Below are 24,396 nucleotides of genomic sequence, written 5' to 3' on the forward strand. Positions count from 1 at the left end.
TTCTAACAACTGAGTCACCTAGCTGTCCTACCCACAGAACATAAGCTTCTTGAAGATATGGACTGGCTCCTTGTTGTATTTTATTATTAGCACCTAGCTCAATGGCTAGCACGATAGTAGGTTTAATATATGCTGTTGAAATGAAACTGAATTTAATTTAACTGAATAGTATCGGTGGATTTCTTTGTGTTAAAAGTAAACCTTACTAAACCAACATAGTTGCCTCCCTTGCTACTGATTACAAAAGATAGATTAGTATGTCTGTTTCCTTGTGTTTTCCTTGTCTGTTGAATTGCCTTGGAAACCAAAAGAGTCATGAATTTAATGTTTTTCCCTCAGAGTAATAGTACCTCTTTTTCATCTCTGAATTTTCCCTTTTCTTAATTTCTCATAGTCAAGCAAGAGACATCTATTTTGTGATTTAGGGGACAAATCTTTTGTGGGTATACCTGACACAATACAGGCTTCACAAACACACAAGTCCATACTACCAAGGATTTATTTTCTGCTACCTTGACATAAGACTTCTCTGTGTCCATGAGCTCCTGGATAACTTTTCTTAGTCGATCTGCATCAGAGAGATGCCGAGCCAGTGGCCTTGGAGGTGGCTCCTGAGCCTCCTTGGGTCCTTCCATGCTGTCCGAGTTTGGCTGGGTCTCGTTAAAGTTCCTACACAACACAGCAATTTGTTCAGCACTCTGAGGAATAAAGAGAAATGGAAAAAAAATGAAAGCTGCTTCTCTCCATTATCACCTCTATCCACTAAAACAAGAGTGTTCACAGTTTGCCAGAAGATTCTTTCACAAGAAAATATTTTTCTGACATGAGAGCTCACACTTCTACAATGCTTTAGAGACTTATCAGTATTTTCTCCACAATGGCACTGAATTAGGTTATACAAGCATCATTATCCTTATTTTGAAACAGATTCAGTGTTCAAATGATTCCATGTTTACACAGCTAGTCAGTGGAAAAGGCAAGCTTTGTAGGTCTGACCATCACTGATATCAAATGATAATAACACCCTATATCACCCTATAATATTTACATTGCATCTTTCCTTAGTAGCTCAATGTATTTTCACATGCATCTTTGCATTAAAAATATAGAGGACAGATATAGGTAGAGGTAGAAGGTGGGAAGCAGAGAGGATTTGCTCTATTTCCCATTAACCAGCCCCCCTAAGAACAAATATTTACAGAGATTTCTAAAGAGAAATCTCTTCTAAAAAGACAAGCAAATCTTATATTTCACCTATGTTCAAATTCAGGCAAGAAAAAAAAAACATTGAGACCACTCTGTATATATCCCATGCATGGTTTAATCAAAGATAAAGCCTAATTGGTTTTCCCATTCCAAACTCCTCATTTTCTCCCACCCCATCTGCCTAGTCAGTTGACAAATCTTGCCACTGCTTCACCACATTTCCTACTTCTGATTACTTAACTCTACTCAAAGAGCTCCCACCTTAATTCAGACCCTCATCACTATCATCTGAGACCTAAATTATTGTAACAACCTTCTAACTGGCCTCCTTGCCTCAAGTATGCACATCCACCAAGTCTGACAGTACTGTGATTTTCTCCATTCCTTGTCACAAAGAAGAAAGGAAAGTGACTTCTCAGCTCTCTTTTTTTGGAACTAAGAGTGGTCACTGTAATTAAACTACTCCATTTCAGATATTTATTTTTTCCTTTGCTCTTCCATTATTGTATTCACCTATTCTTTCTTAAAATAAAGGCAGAATATCAACTTTGATTATCTTCCTCTGACTGTACTTTTTTTTTTTTAACAAAAACATTTTGTTTGCTGACTCTGCAAAATGGAAAGGAGAAGCAAAGTTGTGAAGATTCTTGTTTGATCTTAGGATCCTAAGTACTTCCCACATAAACATCAGCAGATAAAAGTAAAGCATCCTCAAAGAAAAACAACATAATACTGATATGCATTGTTTCCTGGGTAAATTTTGTTTCTCTGGTGGCAGATTTTTTAATACTAAATTCTTAGAATCAACCCTTTAATTCAGGAAGCATTTATTAATCATCTATAGCATGCCTAGTTCTGGGCTTGGTACTGTAGGAGGTATAAAAGAAATAAATGGCACAGTCCTTGACCTCAAAGACTTTAAATATAATAAAGGAGATGTGCCCTGTAATAAAAATTGTAATACAATAAAAGTTACGATAAGACATGCTGAAGACCAGCAGAAGTCCAAAAAGAAATCTATAGGAATTTAAAGAATGAAAACAATACTCTGGACTAAGTATAATTAGGGTATTCAAAATAGAGCTGCAACATGAGCAAAGGTTTTGAGGCAATTATGTATGTATGTATATGACATAGCAAAAAAGAATTGTCCAACTGGAAGAAAAAAGCTGAGCTGAGGTTTATTCTTCCAATACACACAGAGAGCCCAAATTTGTAATTCAATTTAGCAAGTGCTTATTAAGCATCTAGTATGTATTGAGGGGGAAGAGAGACAGATAGGTAGTGTAATGGGTATAATATCAGGCCCAGAGTCAGGAAAATCTTCTCAAGTTCAAATGTGGCTTCAGACACTTATAGTTGTGTGACTTTGAGCAAGTCACTTCACCCAATTTTGCCTCATTTCCTCATTTGTAAAAATGAACAGGGGAAGGAAGGAAATAGCAAAACACTCCAGTATCTTTGCCAAGAAAACCCCAAAGAGAGTCATAAATGAGACACAACTAAAAACAACTTAACAACAACAACAATAACAACAACAAATGTATTAGGCACTGGGGAAAGATAGTTGTGATCATCAAGGAGATTATATTCTTCTATAAAGGACTTGTACAGAAATATAAATATAATTAAATTCAAAATGATTTCAAGAAGTAGGGGATAGGAAACTAGCAAATGCTAATGTAAAACTTAGCATTTAAGTAAAACTTCAGTGGAACTAGGAATACCAAGAAATACAGGTGAAAAGAGAGAATTTCCTGTATGGGGGGGCAAACTGGGCAAAATCATGGAGATAAAGAATAAAATGATACATACTGGGAATGGCAAGAAAAGTAGTTTAGCTGTGTGTGTGTATGTGTGTGTGTGTGTGTGTGTGTGTGTGTGTGTGTGTGTGTGTGTGTGCATTGAGAAATGAGCCTAGAAATGTAATACCTATTACGTAGGAACATCATATACAGTCTTAAAATGTTCATTCTTTAAGAATGTTTGAACATTCATTTTGGTTCCAAAGTTAAAGCATCAATCAAAAGCTTCAACTAAAGAAATTCAACATAAAATAATATGCTTCTAATTCAGCAAATTCAGTTGAAAAGCAATGATTCTCAATGAATCATCCGTTGCATGCAGAACTCTGTGGGAAATATTGAGAGGCACAGAATTGTTGCTGCCCTTGGAAGCTTAGATGTAAAGGACCTAAAAACTCTTGCTGAATGGGGAAGAAATGAGTCTACAAGTGCCAGCTTCAATAAAGATAGAACCAGTTGTCCTTGTCTTAAAACTCCCATGAGAACAGCTTGGAAAACCCAGTTCTTGGTCATATTTGTCAAACGATTTCTCTATGAACATGACAGGAAGAGTGAAAACAGGTGCAAATTGTCCTCAAGAGGGTAAAATGCCTGGATAGGATGTGAGCATGGACCCTAAAAGAAGCTCATTGTTAGGTTATCAACATTGGACAGTCACCTAACCACTTCAAGTGTTTCCATGTCATGTGGAACTTCTTTGTGACATTATGCTGGTTATTAAGTAAATTCAGGTGATTTTAATGTTCTCTTTCTCAGACACTACATAATGAAATTCTAAGCAAGCTTTTCACTCTTCCAACTGAGCTGCTACCCTGATGGAAAGATGCTATCCTATCACATTTAGTAAGACATAAATACTACAATTAATAATTCTGGTATCCTGATCTCACCAGCAGTACAATAGGGGTGTTCCCTGTGACTCTTCCAGTATTGGTCAAGGATTTGCACCCTCTATTCATAACTAACATCATACTATGCAAGGTGATCAAGGTGACAAACACTGGACTAGCACCTCTGGTGCCTTGTCCTTTTCTGGGCTGCTCATCCAATTTTGGTGTCTACCTTATTCACCCAACTCTCACATATGGCTTCAAGAAGCCAGAGAATGCACGGTGACCACACACACCCCCTGGCAAACCATTTCACCAAAAAGGCTAACCCAGGTTGAGAGAAACTTAAGAGTCCCAAAACCATGAATGAGTTGGAGGAGATCTATGAGAAGCATGTGAAGATTTCCTTGGGGGAACAAGTGGATGAGAACAATTTGTTCCAATGGCCATGGAGAAAGAAGGCCATGAGTAGTACTGAAGAATGAACTTAGAGCTTGGTGAGACATCAAAAATGTCAAGGTCACCCACTGCATCCCAGGCCATCATAATCCTTCTGACTTTTGTCTTATCAGTGGACTTAATGATTCTGGAAGAGAGAGTGAGGCTGCCTCATTTAAATCCAATTCATTCCAAATGTTAAGGCATAACTCAGGGCATCATTGATCCTATTCAGAAGCAAAGGACAAATATCAATATGGCAGTGGAAAAAGCCAAAGTTATCTTGGGCAATGGGAATACAAAAATAAAAACAACATAGCTCCTGCACTCAAGGAGCATATAGTCTACTAATTTTCAAAGACTCATTCTTGTTAATTTCTTTAAAAGGGTACTGCATCACAAATTTATATAAGACAATTTTATATGCAATCTTGAACAATGACAGAGTCAGGACTGTGAAATCTATATTAAGCATCATATATACTGCATAAAATAACAAAATGCACCATAAGTTAAATGGCATCTGGTTAGATTACAGTTTTGCCATGCTGGATGTCAAAAATCACACCTAACAATCCAGTGTTAAAATAGCAAGATTTTAAAAATAAAACATCTTGCCATTTCGTAAAATTAGATTTTTTCATTTCAAAAACTTTTGGGGCTAGGTTAACTTACAAAATGATACTAGTAAACATTTTTCCCCACTGAAAATTTACTTTTTCACACAAGTCAGAAGTAGAGATAAAACTTACATGTTCAAAATCTTGCTTGATTTGAGTATTAGAAAAAGTTTGAGGGCTTCATGTTGTATGTTGGGAAAGTATAGACTAGAAATAGAAATTGTTCTATGGTGGTTTACTACCTGGAATATATTAAGAAGTATCAGTTCTTATTAAACTTAATATAAAACTTTTGGAAAATTTAGGGACAAATTCAGATAAGATATTTAAATAAATTTAAATTAAGGAAGGTTATATATTTATATATTTAAAATTATGCATAGCCTTGTAAAAATCATTTAGGCTTTCTTGGTCTCAGTCACTTCATATATAAAATGAGTATGTTAAACTAGAGGAATTTGAGGTGTCTTTTAGCTCTAAATCCCATGGTTTTATGAGTTTGAGTTGAATAGGTTACATAATCAAAAAGAAAAATGTTTTTCCAGCAAGCAGTTTAATTGAAAGAGTCCCAGTTTTTAACCAACTCTTTGTAATACCTCAGGTAAATCACTTAACTTCCAAAGGTCTCATTTTATTCATCTGTGAAATGGTTATAACAATATTTGCCCTACTCACTCCATAAGTGATTCTTAAAAAACAAACAAACAAACAAACAAACAAAAAACAGGAAAACTATTTGTTGAAAGAATAAGCCACCACAATTCCTTCAAATAAATGTTACCTTACCTTCTGTTGTTTGTCCTTTGTTTGTGAAGAGGACAATGATAGCATAGATGAAATAGAGGCAAGGTATATTGACTAAAATGTGAGTAGATGCTGAAGTTCTTGGTCAAAAAAGCCCCTCAAAAAGAGCTGAGGAAGCAATACGTAGAACCTTTGCAGCATTCCCAGGGCTGCATCTGCATCTACAAGGCTTCTTAGAAGCAATTCAGGAACACTACACCTGGATACTACTCCAAAGTGACTTTCTCATCAGAACCAGGATGGCATAGGGAAAGGGAAGTAGATCTAGAGTCAAGACAGTCTTGGGAGAGAGCTGAGACTTGAAGTCTTAAGGAAGAACAGGCTTAAGGACATCACTTTATCCAAAACTCAGTTTTCTTATCAACAAAATGGAAATAATTCTAGAAAAATCTTGCCTTCTAAGATTGCAGCAGAGAACATACCTTTTAAACCTTGTAGCATGATATTATTATTGTTACTATGAAATGCTCAAGATTCCTCTAGTGCCAATGGGAATTGAAATAAACACAAGATAAAATGACTGTGGGTAGCAGAGAAAGCTAAAGCAACCTCATTTTGTTGGCAGTTCCTCTAACTTATCCCTGATTCTGTTTGAACAGAAGCTCTTCATCCCAGCTTCCTTACTGATGACCTTCTTTACTGCTGGCACAGCAAGGACCATGCTCTCTATTGGGACACAGTTACAAGACATCACTAACCCGACGAGAAGCCTTTTCTGTTACTGGCCCACAACAAAAGGCTTGTCCATTCCTGAGGTACCCCATATCTAATTCACCTCCTGCCTAAATTGAAATTTATGTAAGTTTTATCCTTTTACTGTTTGGCAAAGGAAACTCTGCCTGTGGTATGGAGATTTCCTTTGTTGACTAATTCAATATATCTTCATTAATCCAAAATTTATGCTTTTGCATTTGGATTGTGCTGTTAGGATTTTGCTTCTGGTTCTGGTTTGTTGCAATACCAACAATTTTAACCACACATCCAGGATTTATTAATGGCTTCTATGTACAGAGTTATGAGTAATATATCCATTTTTCCATTAGTCATATATCCTTTTGGTATTAATTCTTAGTGGAACTATAGGATCCATGGCTATTTCAAAAGTTTATGTCTATCTTATACCTACCTCTCCATTAAAGTAGCTCTATAAAAGCAAAAGCCAGATGTTCAGAATGTAAGTGCCAGACTTACAAGAAAAATTCAAATGGCCTAATTATATGAATGTGCATAATGAAGAGAATTTACAATCTTCAAATACTTGGGGATTTTTTAAAATTAAATTTTAATTTGGATATGTCCAGGTACTTATTTCAATTATCTGCTTTCATATCTAATGGTAAGCATTAAAAACTTTAGATTTATCTATGACTTTTCTAAGAGCTCAAAACAAATACCATATATAGGAATATATGTACATATACATATTAAAAAAACAATGTAAGGCTTTAAAAATTCCTTGTTGAAAAATATGGATATTGGCAGCAAAAAAAATTAAAAGCTATTCTAAGGTAAATTCTTACCACAACAGAAAGATCCTATTTAAAAACAGAATCTCACACTTAGCTCTAAGTGACTACTTCCTTCTTTAAAAATCAAAATATGAATACAAATTCAATTTTCTTATATTGTAGCTATAAATGTCTCCATTTGCAAGGAGCCCAAAGTAATTAAGTGCCTAAGAAAACTGTTTAATTTAACTACGTGCCTTCTCTCAGATTCTCTGCTCAAATTGGATAAGATCTTGTCTATAGCAAACTATTCTCTGAGTCACTAATGTTACTTCCTATCCTTAAATATGTGCTATTACTTTTCAATCTGAAAATTATGACAGCCTTCTTTTAGATTGAATAAAGAAAACTTCTGTCTTGAAAACAACAGGGTTTTTTATTTGTTTTGCCTACACTCAGCATCACAATCTGAAGCTTTTTTGTATTCTCTATAACTTTTAAAACCCAAATAAAATTACTTGAAAGAAGACTATAGTACCTAAATAGAACCATTTAAACACTATCCCTGAGATTTTTGTGACTGCTTTGTGAAATATTCTGGTTTTATAAGAGTTATTCTTTTCCTTGTTGAATTCAGTTGGCATCTGATAATTATATTTTAATTTATGGCATTACCACTCATTTAGGGATACCGAGTACGGTCAATTCCATTCTGGTATAAGGAATCCACTTATTCTATTTCAGACTTAGAAAATATTTCCAACCAAAAGAAGGCTTAGCTAAAATGTTTTTTAAAAGTTTAGAAGATAGTAGTGATGATAAGGACTGGTGGTAGCAGCAGTGGTAATGATAAATAGTTGACATGTGTGTCACACTTCAGGATTTAAAAATGCTTTTAGATGTTTGTGGCAGCCCTTTTTGTAGTGGCAAAAAACTGGAAACTGAGTGGATGCCCATTAGTGGGAGAATGGCTGAATAAGTTGTGGTACATGAATGGTAAATAAATGACTACAGAGAGGCCTGGAGAGATTTACATGAACTAATGCTAAGTGAAATGACTAGAACCCAGATGTCATTCTACACATCAACAATAAGATTATATGATGATTGATTCTGATGGACATGGGTCTTTTCAACAATGAGATGATTCAGGCTAGTTCCAGTGATCTTATGATGGAGAGAGCCATCTACACCTAGAGAGAGGATTGTGGGAACTGAGTGTGGATCACAACCATAGCATTTTCACTTTTTTTGTTATTGTTTGCTTGCATTTTATTTTCCCAAAACTCCCCAAAATACCATTTTGTATCTTATATATTCCTCATTTAAAATGAAGCAGGCCAGCCTCAGAGAAAAGAAGTCATTTAGGAAGGACAAAGAAATAGAACTCTATGATGAGAGTTAGGAAAGGGGGAACCCCTTTTGGTTCGGTGCAAGGATATCCTAGTGATGGTGCAGAGTCCCCTGTAAAGGAATTTACAGGTCCGAAAACCTACATTGATTAAAAAAAAAAAAGGTTTATTGTAGGGTTTGAATGTAAGATTTAAAAGTAGAAAAACACTAGAACCAGGATGGCTCCGATGGGCAGAAATCCTTGACATGACCAGCGTAAGGATGCCATGTTTGGGACCTCTGCAAAGAGTGGACTCCAGTCTGGCTCTTTTTATAATAGGGGGATTCTGGACAATCCAAAGAGGCCCATGAGTGGAGTCCCAGGTTGGCCTCCAGCCTGAGCTTCAGTCAGGGTTAGAATTTGAATAGAATTCAACGGATCCTTAAATAAGGAAGAAGCTGTTCCTGGGGATTGGGGAAACCTGAGCAGATTGTGGGGGCTGGGAAAGCCCGGATATCATTGGAATTCAAAAAGGGTGCTTTTTGACCATGATTTGTGAATCAAAAGATCCTAGCTTCTTCAGGCATGGGGGGGGGTTGGAAATCAGAAAATAATCTTAAAAGAACTTCAACCCCCCATCATCTCCATCTTACCTGACTTGGAAAGGGACTTTTCCCATTAATGGAAACATAGAAATTTTGATCTACTCTATTTCCTACTTGAGCAATTTTACACTTTCCTTTGATAACTTGGTAGCTCCTTTTTTCTCGCCATGCCATACCTGGGGGCTAATTATAGATCCAAATTTAGTATGACAGTCAATCAGAATAGCCACTGTAATTCAGAACTGAGTTAAAGAGATTTTCCATGCTGACAACTAGAAGTTACTTGTGATAATTAAGGGTCAATTTTTTTATGATCATGGACATATCCATCTGTCAAGTTAACTACTGTAATCCATAACCTCTCACATCTAAAATTATGACTATTTTTAAGCTAAATATGGCAAGAGAGCTTGCCTAGCTGCCCTCACATGAATTCAGGTTACCAGTTCTGAATGAACCACCTTCCAGAGATTGAAAGAAATAGTAACTGTACTTACTGAAATACTAAGAAATGGAAATGAGATAGGGCTAGAGATAGGTAAATGTTGTCTGCACCACCTCCCATCCCCCCAAAAAGTTAACATGGTATAGTCTAAACTACATGGGCTAAACTTTTAAGATATAGTATTACAATGTGGTTTGCTGACCATTTAGAAAGGAATATAGTGATTGCTGAAAGCCAAGGTAGCTTCATCAAGAATGGGCTATTGGCTTTCTTGAAGAAACTAGTAGTATAATAGATAAATGCAAAAATTTAGTGGAAAATCCCATAACAATCAGGAGTAACCATAAGTAGAATGGATTTCTCAATAAGCTCCTCATCACTATGGATTATCACTTAGAAGCTGGATGTTCATTTGCCAGATTATTATATATAAGGGGTTCTTATTCTGGTATAGGCTTAACTAGATGCCTCTCTGCTCTAAATTCTCTACATATATTCTCTATATATGTGTGTGTGTGTGTGTGTGTGTGTGTGTGTGTGTGTGTGTGTGTGTGTGTGTAGGTGAACCTCACAAGTTTTCATGATGCTGGTACAGTGGGAAGCATTTCCAATGGAATAGCACAGTACTGCTACTTTTCTTTAGAAAACTATAGAATAGGCAGCTAGATTGTGTAGTAGATAGAGCACCAGCCCTGAAGTCAGAAGGTCCTTACTTCAAATCTGGACTCAAGACACTTAACCTGGCTGTGTGACCCTGGGCAATTCATTTAACTCCAAGTGCCTCAAAAAAAAATATTCATTAAAAAAAAAAAAGAAAACTATAGAAAGGCACTGTAGAGACCATACTAGATATATGTAGAAAAATGAAAAAAAAAGTCAATAAAAAGTGAGTACCTCTGATCTCTGTATATTTCTGTTTTTCAAATCCAAATATTCAATTAAATTTGGATTATCCATTGGTTGTATTATTTACACACCATTTACAATATACTTAAAATAGTTGTTTTTGTATTGGAAACATAAAGAGTCTGCATTACCAAATAAATAAATAATTTAATTCCAATTTAACTTCTTCTAGAGAAAAAAACAGGGCCAGTTAACTGTTTGAAAAAGTGAGTTATTTAGCAGAAGAAAACATCTTCCCAATATCCCTATAAAAAGTCAGGTTATTTAAAGATTGCATAACATCCCTTCTCTCAACTGCGACATAATCTAGCTTACCCTAGTTTTACTTTGAACAACACATCAACTTAATGAATCATCTCCAAAGAAGTTTGAATTAGTTGTCATGCCTTGTTATGGAAAGTAAAAAAGCTTGAGGCCCAACAGAGAAATTAAGTAGCTTCCCTAAAAGGGTTAATTAAAAGAAACTACCAGTACTGGTTTTTTATGAATATAATAAAATCCAATCTGCTCCAAGGACAGTACACAACCAAAGTTTTCTAGATTTTCACCTCCTATTATTTTCTAGCTTACATTATTCTCAAATTACTTTTAATTTTAAGTCACCTTTACTTCCAAATATATTCTCCTTTTCTTCAAATATCCCCCCAAAATAGTTTTCCCTTGAACAGATGCAATCATTCAGGAGAGCAATCTGGAACTATGCTAAAAAAAAGCTATCAAACTGTGCATACCATTTGACCCAGCAATGTTTCCATTGGGCCTCTATCCCAAAGAGATCTTAAAGGATGGAAAGGAATCCACATGTGCAAAAATGTTTGTGGCAGCCCTCTTTGTGGTGGCAAGAAACTGGAAACCAAGTGGATGCCCATCAATTAAAGAATGGCTGAATAAGTTATGGTATATGAATGTTATGGAAGATTATTATTCTATAAGAAATAACCACCAGGATGATTTCAGAGAGGCCTGGAGAGACTTACATGAACTGATGCTGAGTGAAATGAGCAGAACCAGTAGATCCTTATACGAGGATCCTTATACAAGACTATCTGATGATCAATTCTGATGGACGTGGCTCTCTTCAACAATGAGATGATTCAAACCGGTTCCAATTGTTCAGTGATGAAGAAAGCCATCTATATACCCAGAGAGAGGACTGTAGGAGCTGAGTGTAGACTACAATATAGCATTCTTACTCTCTGTGTTGTTGTTTGCTTGCATTTTCTTTTCTTTTCCAGTTTTTTTTTCCTTATTGATCTGATTTTTCTTGTGCAGCAAGATAATTGTATAAAAATGTATACATATATTGGATTTAACATATATTTTAACACATTTAACATATATTGGACTACCTGCCATCTGGAGGGAGGTGGAGAGAAGGAGGGGATAATTTGGAACAGAAGTCAATGTTGAAAAATTATCCATGCATATGTTTTATAAATAAAAAGCTTTAATAAAAAAAGTTTTCCCTTAAATTAAATTGTAAGAAGGAAGGGGGGTATTCTACAAAAAACTAACATATCAACTGAGTCTGCCAATATATACAAAATTTCATTCCCAGTTTCCTAATTTCTTCAAAGAAGGGAGAAAATGAACTCGCAGTTATAGTTCAACCTCCCTTCTCCATTCTGACATCTTCCTACACAGTCTAATGGATCTCAAAAGTACCATGGCCACAGGTCATTACTGAAGCCTGGAAAAACCAGGCCTATAGTAATATGAATAGAACTAACAGTAGCAGTGTTAAGTCAGTAGAGACCTTGTAATCTGATTTTTAGCTATCTTTAATTATTTTCAACAAATCTGTCTCCAAGGTTGCCTATTGTGGGGTGTAAATTGCGACTATAAAAGTAATCTTATTTCAAATTAGATTCCTTATAGAAATCATTCTTCTGTGAAGGAAAAGACCTTTCATAAGCTTTGAGAGTATGCCGGCATATACCCTTTCTAAAAATATCCACTGGTTATTTGCCTAGAACACGCCAGTTACCTAAAACTTAATGAGAAGTAGTTACTACAGTCCAGAGCATTTCTTTTTTACCACTCATTTCAAGTAATGGATAGTATTACAACAGGAAAATGCAGTCATAGCAATATCCCATTATAATCATAATCATATCAGTTACAATGTCTCTGAACTCTCTTATAGAATGCCATCATATATGAAATATCTTAAAGTACCACCTGAAGAGGATACTTTGAAGTATTCATTAAAACAAGATTTCTTGAGAGTTTGCTTTTAACTGCTTAGCAGGAGGTATATTTAATTTTTCACTATTTTGATTCAATCCAATGACTATATATTAAATGTGTAGCATTGTCCATACAAAAATGAATGAGTTCCTGCTTTCAAGAAATATGTAGTCTTGGGAATAAGAGTGTGAAGGGAGATGGTATGCATTTTCATAAATGTGAATGAATTACAATGAACTAGGAGAGAGAATAATAATAGTAGAGAAGATTCAAGGACAATATTACTTCCATCTGGAGAGATGAGTGAACTTGTCAAAGAAGAATTGGTATCAGATTTGGTTCCCAAAGGCAGAGAAGGATTTTAACATAAAACATTGGGGATAGGGAGAAGAAATTTGCTGTAGGCATGAAGGAATATAATATAGATGCAAAAGCAGAGGGATGGCAGAAAAAGACTTTAGAAAAAGTCATCAATCTAGTTTGGCAACCACAGAATGTACCAAAAAGTCCATAAAATGAGGTTAGAGCCAAACTCCAGAAATCCTTGAATGCCAAAATAAGGAGCCTATTCTTTATTTGGTGGGCAACAGAGAGCCAAGAATTATTTTACAGCATCTTCTCTATATGATGGCAGAAATTGTTAATGACCTTATGTGTAGTGTGTGTAATATATTTGTTTTCACTGCACTACACACCACTTTCAAAAGTGAGTCAGAACCATTTGCAGGAAGGTGCAGGTAATGCTTCGTTAATATGTTGCTATGACAACAACCTACTTCATTTTTTAAAAAAATACACAAAGAGAGTTTTCAGTAGCCATGATACCACAAGTTATTAAAATTCAGTCTTGATTTTACTCTACTCAGCAGATTATAAGCTACTGAACTGATTCGGGGGACAGGGCCTCCATTTGTACTAAGCATCTGATTTGTAGTATGGTAGGCCAGGTGTTAAACAGGAGGTGAAATGAGGCCATTTTTGCATTTTCTTGTTTCTCTCCTTCTGTTCCATTTCCTTACTTAAGAGGCAGAGTTTAGAATTCAAGATTAAAATAGAAGTATCCCTCATTACCAAAGATAGAGCAAAATGCATTCTAGTATAGCTGTACAAATGTCTGTTCTTTCTAATAAAATAATGATTATTTTAAAATAACTTTATTGAAATTTACTCAAGATTATTCCTCCCAATAACTACCTCTAATCCTATGTACTTATAAGCACCTTGGTTTTATTTAGTTAGTTGTTTGTTTTTGGCTGAAAGCAATTGGGGGTAAGTGATTTGCCCAGGATCATACAACTAAGAAGTGTTAAGTATCTGAAGCTAGATTTGAACTCAGGTCCTCCTGACTTCAGGGCTGATGCTCTATCCAGTGAGCCCACCTAGCTGCCTGAGACCTTTGGTTTTAAAAGCATACTTTGTTCAGATGAGAAAATGCATATGTTATTCCTGGTGTACAATTTTTCCCCTATTGGAGGGTATGGTTAATTTTTTTTTTTGTAATTACATGTAAAAATCTTTAACATTCAGTTTAAAAAAAATTTTAAGTTCTAGTTCCTCTCCCATTGTCTTTGAGGAACAAATAATTTGCTATAGGTTATATATGTATAGTCATCAAAACACTATTTTCATATTAACAACATCACAAAAGAAAACAAAGACCCAAAAAAGCCTTAGAAAAATAAAGTTAAAAAGTATGTATCAATCTGCATTCAGACTCCATCAGTTCTTCCTCTGAAGGTGGGCAGGATTTTTAATCTTAAATTCTTCAGAATTGCATTAGATCATTGTATTGCAGAGAATAGCTGAGTCACTCATTCCTAATCATCATACAATATTATTTTTGCTGTATAAAATATTCTCCTGCTTTGCTGACTTCACTTTGCATCAGTTCATATAAGTCTTCCCAGGTTTTTCTGAAGACATCTTGCCCATCATTTTTATAGAATAATATTACTCCACCACAATCACATATCATATAGCTTTTCCAGGCATTCTCCAACTGATAGAATCCTCTCAATTTTCATTTCTTTGTCACTACAAAAAGAAAGGCTATAAATATTTATATACATATAGGTCACTTTCTTCTTTTTTTATTCTTTTAGATACAGAGCCTGTAGGAGTATTGCTGGTTACAGGGCATAGCTCTTTAGACTTAGTTCTAGATTGCTCTCCAGAATGGTTGGATCAGTTCATAATTCCACCAACAATGTAGTGTCTCAATGTTTCCATTTCCTGTCCAGCATGGGTCATTTTTCTTTTTCTGATAACATTAGCCAATCTAACAGTTGTGAAATGGTATTTCAATGCTATTTTAATTTTCATTTCTCTAATCAATAGGAACTTAAAGCATTTTTTTCATTTGACTATACATAGCTTTGATTTCTTCTTCAGAAAACTGCCTGTTCATTTATCAATCAAGGAATGACTCATATTTTACATCCCATAATGTTCTCTATCTCTTGTTTGGTCATAAACTCTTCCTTTTCTATAAATCTGACTCTTAAAATATTCCATGCTCCCCTCATTTGCCTATGATATCATTCTTTACCTTTAAATCATGTACCTATTTTGACTTTATCTTGGCATAAGGTGTGAGATGTTAGTCTAAGTCTAGTTTCCCTTTTCCCTTTCCCCAGTAATTTTTGTCAAACAGTAACTTCTTGATCCCAAAGTGTGGATCTTTGCATTTATCAAATATGAGATCATTATGGTTGTTTCCTATAATGTACTGCATACCTAATATATTCCACATATCTAGTACTCTATTTCTTAGCCAGCACCAGAATGTTTCGATGATTACTGTTTTATGATACAATTTGTTATCTGGTATGAAAAGGCCACTTTCCTTCACATATTTTTTTCATTTGATTCCCTTGATATTCTTGACCTTTTGTTCTTCCAGATGAATTCCATTATTTTTTTCTAGCTTTCTATGAAATTTTTTTTCATGGTATGATTAGCATGGCAATGAATAAGTAAATTAATTTAGGCAGAATTGTCATTTTATTTATATTGACTTGGCCTACCCTTGAGCAATTAATATTTCTCCAACTATTTAGATTTTACTTTATTTCTGTGAAAAGTATTTTGTAATTGTGTTTATATAGTTCATAGGTTTGTCTTGGGAGGTAGACTTCCAAGTATTTTATAATGTCTGCAATTATTTTAAAGGGAATCTCACTATCTCTTGCTGCTGAGTTTTGTTAGTAATATATAGAAGTGCTAATGTTTTATGTGGGTTTTTTAATATCCTGCAACTTTACTGAAGCTGTTAATTATATCAATTAGTCTTTAGTTGGTTTTTTAGGATTCTCTAAGTATAGTATATCATCTAAATATGTTTTCTCATTATCTATGAGGACTCCTTCATTTTTTTTTTATGTGAGATAACTTCCCCATTCAATGACTCCCTTCCTACTTCTTGGAGTACATCCCTCTCTCATCTCTTTATTTTATTTTTTTAAATCATGCCTTCATCATTAATTCACATCTATGCTCCCTCTCTCTCTATCTATCTATATATATATATATTTATATACTCCTTCTAACTGCCCTTTAAATGATAAAGCTCTTAAGAGTTATAAGTATTAACTTCCCCGATATGGATGTAAATAATTTCATCTTATTGAATCTCTTTTTATTTAACACTTGACTCATATCTGAAAGTTAACATTTCTATTCAGCTCTTCTTACCAGGAATGCTTGAAAGTCCTTGATTTAATTAAAATTTTAGTTTTATCCATGAAGAATTATATTCAGTTTTGCTGAGGAGGTGATTCTTGTTATAATTCTAACTCATTCTAGAGTATAATATTCCAAGTTCTTTACTACTTTAATAGAGAAGCTGCCAAATCTTATAATTATTTCTATCTGTAGCTCTATAATATTTGAATTCTTTCTGGCTGCCTGTGATATTTTTATCTTGATTTGGGAACTCTGGAATTTGGTTCTAATATACCTGGTAGTTTTCCTTTGAGGATCTCTTTCAGGAAGTGATTGGTAGATACTTTGAATTTCTATTTTACTCTCTGGTTCTAGGATATCAAGGCAGTTTTCCTTTATATTTTCTTAGAATATAATGTTTGAATTCTTTTTTTGCCGAGGCAATTGGGATTAAGTGACTTGCCCAGGGTCACACAGCTAGGAAATGTTAACTGTCTAAGACTAGATTTGAACTCAGGTCCTCCTGACTTCAGGGCTGATGTTCTATCCACTGTGCCACGTAGCTGTCCCATGTTTGAATTTTTTTTAAAAATCATGGTTATCAGATAATTCAAAAATTCTAAAATTATTTCTCCAATATTTGCTGTTCAGGTTAATAGATTTTCTGAGGAGACATTTCACATTTACTCATGTTTTTTCTCTTTGAAATTTTTTTTATTATTTCTTGAAGTCTCATAGAGTCATCAACTTCTACTTGCCTAATTATGGTTTTTTTTTTTTTTTACTTCATAAGCTTCATTTGTGCCCTCTCCCCCCTCCTTTTTTCCTTTTACCATTTGGCCAATTTTGTTTCTTAAGGTGATGTTTTCTTTAGAATTTTTTTGTAACTCTTTTACTAAGTTGTTGACTCTCTTTTTTTCCATAATCTTCTTGCATCATTTTCATTTCTTTCCCCAATTTTTCCTCTATCTTTTTGATTTTTAAAAAATCCTTTTTTTAGCTCTTTCAGTAATTCTTGTTGAGCTTATGTCCAATTCACTTTTTTTCTTTAAGGCTGTTCTTAGAGCTATTTTGACACTGTTGTCTTCTGAGTTTGTATCTTGATCTTCTCTGTGACCAAGTCCCTTTTTATGGTCAAATTCTTTTGTTGTTGTTTGCTCATTTTCTAGCCTATTTCTTGACTTTTAACTTTATATTAAAGTTGGATCTGATCCTAGGGTAGAAGGCAAACTATCCCAAGTTTCAAGTTTTTTGTATTACTATTTCAAAAATAGTTCTAAGGGTCTCTTTGCTTCTCTGTTATAAGTTCTAGTGTTCTTCTTTGCCCTGGGAATGCTATCTAGAACTGCAAGTTCACACAGATGCTAAATGGTATAACTAGAACTTGTACCCAAATATGCTGACTCCTCATCGAGTGCTAACTCCATGACATGAAGATGTTTCCATTTTCCTCACATCCACCTCTTTCTGCAGTTCATCTCTATTGCTCTTTGGAGCCTGTATTCATAGCTGCAGATAACTTGTTTATATGATAACAGAGAATATTATTGACTCTGGAGTCAAGAACCTGGATACAAATTCTACCCCTGAAAATTATCACTTGTATGACCAAGGGAAATTAAATTAACATCCTGAGACCTGAGTTTCCTCATCTATAAAATGAGAGGACTGGACTAGACTGGACTCTAAAATCTTAAAGCTCCAGATTTATAATACTATCACCACAAACTCCTCAAGATTAAGTTGACAAGCTTCAACTAAGGAAATCTATTTCCTGATAGAAATGTAAGATGTCACTCAGGAACCAAGGAGAGTTATTGTCAACAGATACAAGCATCAAAGTACTAAGAATAGAAAGGATTAGCCAAACTGCCAGAGTCTAGAGATTATATATATGAAACATTATATATTTAACCATCTCTAATGTTTTATAAGAAGAGATGGGTCTACAGCTGCATGTGAGAACAAGTCACTGATTTACTCTTTTGGGTAAACTTACTACTTTTGAAAGCTGGTATTTTTGCCCTTCCCAAAAAAACATGCCAAAGAAAATACACCCTCAGTAACAAACTAGGAATGTCTCTTCCTTTTTCCCCTGATAAACTAACACCTGCAGTGACTACATTGACAAAGATTCTCTGTAGTCTTTTTTTTTTTTTAGTTCCTTTTGATGTGGGAGTGTTAAACAATCTTATTTCAACATAAACATATTTATGCTAGGAAATGGCTTTGAAAGGGTATTCAACATCATAAAAGCACAGTGGGAGCAGAAAAGTAGCAGGGTTAAAGAGAAACTGATAATAAATGACTGAGCAACTCTTATCTGAGAAATAATAGCAAATTCCCCTTAAAGCAGACCCTTTAAGATTCCTAGAGCATGTTTTTCACAACTATCATGTAAAGAAAGTAGAATCATCAACAGGCATTTATGAAGTGTCCATTATGTGCTTCACACTAGGGATGCAAATGCACCCCACTCTGATGAAACCACTGAGTCTTACACCTTATTTTTGTCAGTCCTTTTGATCATGTCAAATTCTTCATGACAACGTTCGAGGTTTTCTTGGCAAAGATACAAGCTCACCATTTCTCCAGCTCATTTTAAAGATTAGAAAACTGAGACAGAGTTAAGTGATTTGCCCAGGATAGTGTCTAGTAGTGCCTGAGGGCAGATTTGAACTAAGGAAGATGTCTTTCTGACTCCAGGCCCAGCATTCTATTCACAATATTGCCCAGCTGTCCACCATACTCCTTAGATTCAATTTAATGAGTCAGAGTTAAAATTTGAACCCAACTTTCTTGATTCAAAGCACTTTTTTTTTTCTTACACAACACTATTCTTCATTTTCAGTTGACAATTTCAATTTAAAGAGGGCTGAGTTCTCTTGTCCTGAACTTTTAACATTGTATCTATCTGTTGGACAAACTAAACCTTTGCTGAACTTTATTAGAGAAATTTTTTAAAAACCAACTTCACAGAATAAGTTCCTCCCTAAAAGAAGACTACTTTAAAAACCTATATAGTTTCCCCTTTCTGATAGTGCCTGGCACATAGCAGGCACCGAATAAGGGTTTGTAGACTGGCTGAGAGCCAATGTTATAATCAGAATCCTGTTAGAAATCATCCTCAGCTTTCAAAGGATTAAATGGTTACAGCAGAATCACAGAACTTTTAAATTCTCTTTTTATTATGACACTTTTTTATGTATGCATTTTAACTAAAATGTATTTTATTAAAAAGAACCAAAAGTAGAGGTTGAATTCTGGCTCATAAAAATAATCTTATCCTCTACCTACATAAAAATAAAAGACACAGACCTATTGTATGTAACTAGACCATCAAGCCAATTAGGAGTCCCCTTACAATCAGACATAGACTAGACTTCCTGTTCTAGGCTTGGCTATATGACCTTACTTATCTCTTTCTAATAATCAAGCATTTTGTATTTATTGTGTTCATACTATTTTCTCCCCAATCAAAAGTGAAGATGTTATCATTTTTCCTTATATTTTCTGCATCTAAAACAGAAGAAGGTAAGTGGTTCAGTGGATATATTACAGGGCCTGGTCATATCAAAAAGATCTACCTTCAAATATGCCTCAGACATTTAATAGTTTTGTGACACTTCTGTCTGAGGGGTCCTACAGAAAGCTTTATGGGTTTTTAGGATAGTCTCCTTTTGGGCGAAACTTCTTGTCTTGTGAAGTTTTTATTTCTATAATAAAATTCAGCAGAAGTTTAATTTATCCAAGAAATAGATATGACATGTTAAAAGTTCAGTATAAGAGAACTCAGCCCTCTTTAGAATTAAATGAAATATTTACTTTCCACCTATTCAGTTTTCTCATCTGCAAAATGGGAATAATAAATAGTCTCTACCTCACAAAGTTGTGAGGATCAAATGAGGTAACTGTGTATAGTGTTTCACAAATTTTAAAATATTATGTGATACTTGCTATCATTTACAAGTATTCAAATATATACAAAGTAAATACTAAGTGATTTCCAAAGGAGAAGGTACAAGCAACTGGAGAAACAGGATAAGGTTCAACTAGGAAAGGACACATAAACTGGACCTTAAAGAAATCTAGCCGTTCTACAAAACAGAGTGGAGAAGAGGATGGGTAGCCTTTGCAAAGATTTGCAGATGGAAGAAGAAATATTGTATATGGAGAACAAACAGGCTGTTTGATTGGATTGTAGAATACACAAAGGAAAATGATGTAAAATAAGTTGAAATGGAGTCTGGAGCACACTGCAAATAAATTAACAGAGTTCAAATCTCTACTTTAAATTCTTTCTGCCAGCCTCATGGTATATAATTCACTTCACTTCCATGGGCTTCAACTTCCTCATCTGCAAATTGAGGGACTCAGATAGCTCCTTGGGTCCCTTCCAGCTCTATATCTATGCTCTTATGAAATTCAAGATGTTTTATATTTAATATTACAGGCAACTGGACCACGTTTGGGCTTTATGACATGGTCAGACTTGTGATCTGAGAATATCAAATTTACTCCTGTGTAGGGCAGTAGTTCTCAACTTAGGTTTCAGAAACCCTTTAGAGTCTTAAAAATCATTGGGGACGCCACCAAAGAGCTTTTGTTTATATGGGTCATATTGATGAAATGAAGTCTAGTTTTGGGGGCTTCCAGTATGGGAACCAAAATATGATGAGGTTTAGGTTTGGAGGTTGCCTTTAGTAGGGAACCAAATGATAAGATCTATATTTAGGGAACCAAAACGAGGTTAGGCTTTCTGGTGGTCAGAGAGTTAAATGATAAGGTATAGTGGCAGCTTCGGGGTTCAGGGAACCAAACAGAAAGGTTTGGCTCCCCTGCACCTTTGGGATTTGGCACAAAGGTAGGGAGTTTTGGGGACTGCCTTATGGTGGTGCAGAGGTTCTCTGTAAAGGAATTTGCAAACCCGAAAATTTAGATTGATAAAAGAAGTTTATTATAGGGATTGGGAAGTAAGGTTAGAAATCTTGACAGAGAGGCATAAAGTCTTGTTAGGGAAATAAGTGAGGATAAAGAGAGGGTAGCACTGGAAAAGAATATTATTCCAGTGTGCAGAGGCTTCCTTGGCATAGCATAGCATAGCCTAGCATGGCATGGCATGGCATGTTTAGAACCTCTGCAAAGAGAGGATTTTAGATTTTAGAGGATTTTAGAGGAATTCTTTTAGCTCAGGACTGAATCAACCCCACCTAGATAACAGAATGAAGCTGTTTATCTTGTTTCCCTCGGGTGGGGTCCCTCACTGAGGCAGAGTTGAAGATTTTCTCCTTCAAAAAGTTTTAGTGTTTTGGGGTCCCTTCTTCATTATCAATTAATATTTACCATACTAGAAATTGAAACATATTATTATTATTTGGAAAATAGTTTTGCACCCCCTGAGAGAGTATTAGAGAATCCCTCATCCCCCACTTTGATCTCTGGACCATCACAATTTGAGAACCATGGATATAGAAAATGGATTGGAAAGAAGAGATACTTAAAAAAAAAAAAAAAAAAAAAGGAAGATTATTATAGGAATCCAGGCAAGAGATGGCAGTGCCAATACCTTAATGACTCAATTACACAACCTCAAGTGGCCTCAACCTAACTCCATATGCCTTCAGTATACCAGTGTATACTTTCCTTATTATGCCCTTTGCAGGGGTCAGGAAAAGCCAGACAGACGCTAGCTCGTAGCTTGATTCAATAATCCAAAACAACAGTAGGTAACGACAGAAAGATAACAACAGTCAAGGCCCAAAGTTTCAGTTGTCCTGCCACATGAACCTCCAGAATGAAGCCAAACCACCACCACCACTCTCTTTTCTCTCCCTGCCCTCACAAAAAGACATGATTCTAAACTCAGGGTCTGGGTAGAAGGGTGTAGGTATTTACTTCCCGGACTCAATTCTGGCCCCTGTGGGCTGCCTCTTTGGTTCTGTGGTGAAGCCACAGGCAAACCCTAAAACCATAAAGACCATCCTCCAGCATTGTATTTAAATAATCTCTTTAGGCAAAACTGAGGGGGAAAATGAATCTCTACTCCATTTTCATAATGGTGAAACACAGGAGGCATAATTCCAGCCTGAGACTTTAGGAAACTATCCAAAAAGAGAATCCACTACAAGAAGGACAGCAGTTAAAACGTGTTTCAATGTGGCCATTTTCAACAATGAGATGAACCAAATCAGTTCGAATAGAGCAGTAATGAACTGAACCAGCTCCACGCAGCAAAGAATTCTGGGAGATGACTATGAACCACTACACAGAATTCCCAATCTTTTTGTCTGCCTGCATTTTGGATTTCCTTCACAAGCTAACTAATTGTACACTATTTCAAAGTCCGATTCTTTTTGTACAGCAAAACAACTGCTTGGACATGTATACATATATTGTATTTAATTTATACTTTAACATATTTAACATGTATTGGTCACCCTGCCATCTGGGGGAGGGTGGGGGGTGAAGGAGGGGAAAAATTGGAACAAAAGGCTTGGTAACTGTCAATGTTGTAAAATTACTCATGCATATATCTGGTAAATAAAAACTATTAAAAATGTGTTTCCAATAAGTACAAAAATAATAATTCTCATACAGCTCCAAGTCCCTGCCCACCACCCCCAATTATATACATTCAGTTGTCTACACAGACCTCTCTCCTAACTCTATCTCAAGCCATTTGGCTTGTTTGTAACACTCTTTTGTGTTACTTCTTGTACCCCACTCAAAATTTCAGTTGTTTGTGTACCAGTTCTATTAATGCAAAACTCTCTCAATAAATTTTAGCTAGATTTTATCTTCTTTAAAAGGCCAGCAGAGGAAAAAGTAAGTAGAGAGTAGGGAGATTCCATGTCTCACAAGTGTTGTTATTAACCCAGGCCTAAAGGTTTTTGCTTAAGCTGAAATTTTTTTGTTTTGTTTTGAAGCAACAGGAAGTTTTTTAAAGTTTCTGTATAAGAAGCAATCTTTAAAAAAAAAAAAAAATCACATGGGCTCCCATATGATTACCAAACATTTTGATTTCCCCAAAATCTTTCTCTCACAACAATCCTCTAAATGATTTCTAAATTGTATGATAATAAAACTAAAGCATTAAGGATCTGCCTCCAGGATTGGTTTTTCATTCTTTGCCCTGCAATAGTCTGCCTCTTTCCTTCAAGAAGCAGGAAACAACTGGATGTGTCACAAATCCCCAAACTCACAAAATATTAAACTGATATCTTAAAGTTTGGAGGAATTCCTCTTCTTCAGCTAAATTCCTAGATGCCAGTGGTATACTAGGGTCACCATTTTACAGAGGGGAAAATTGAGCATCAGAGAAAAGGACCAATTTGTGCAAGATCTCACAACTAGTGAGAATCTGGGCTAAGCTTCAAACTCCTCTTCTTACACCAAAATGCCAAGGTGCTTTATGCTCTGCCATGATACCTCTCTAGAACCATAAGTAAAGACTGACACAGATCCTTTTGATGCCTACATGATCCTTGAAGCATAAAGCTTTTTCTGCAACTTTTGTTTTTCTGAGTAACTGCAATGTGAGAGTCTGTGCCATTTGCTCTGGCTTTTCTCCTTATTGTAGGGCCTTTCCAACATACTGATTTGTCTTAAAATAAGAATAAAAGACAATTATCTAGTTTGCAGATATAGAGGTGAATTTTGCTGCTGTCAAGAAAACCAGTAAAATCTATTTTTAAGTTTACTATGAAAAGGGGAATCAGTCAACAAAAATTTATGAAGCATTTACTATGAGCAGGCATTGTGCTAAGTATAAGGGATACAAAGAAAGAAAAAACAAAAAACAACAACAAAAATTTCTGCTCCAAAAGAACTTGTATCCTAAGGGGGGAAAGGAGAGGTGGAAGAGACAATATTCAACCAACTATGGACATACAAAATGGATGGATAGATAGATAAGCATTGATTCAGATACACACAATATATGTGTGTGCGTGTACCCGTTGTATGCACATACGTAGTCCCATATATATATATATATATATATATATATATATATATATATATTGTAAATAGAAGGTCATCTTAAAGGGAATCTCATGGTAGGAAAGGGAATTCTGAAAAAAAAAAACTCATATGTGGGATTTG

The 24,396-nt window shown here is 35.2% G+C and overlaps 1 protein-coding gene across 9 annotated transcripts in view; it reads right to left on the reverse strand.

Moving 5' to 3' along the window:
* The window catches only part of TIAM2 (TIAM Rac1 associated GEF 2), a 281,831-nt gene that overhangs the window by 30,647 nt on the left and 226,788 nt on the right, over positions 1–24,396 (reverse strand). For all 9 annotated transcript variants that reach the window (XM_074309456.1, XM_074309459.1, XM_074309452.1 and 6 more), the window contains one exon: positions 513–698. In XM_074309456.1, the coding sequence (XP_074165557.1) occupies positions 513–698 (186 nt within the window). The remainder of the gene's footprint in view (positions 1–512; positions 699–24,396) is intronic.

Source organism: Sminthopsis crassicaudata, chromosome 4 (genome assembly GCF_048593235.1).
Source record: "Sminthopsis crassicaudata isolate SCR6 chromosome 4, ASM4859323v1, whole genome shotgun sequence".
Lineage (NCBI taxonomy): Eukaryota > Metazoa > Chordata > Mammalia > Dasyuromorphia > Dasyuridae > Sminthopsis > Sminthopsis crassicaudata.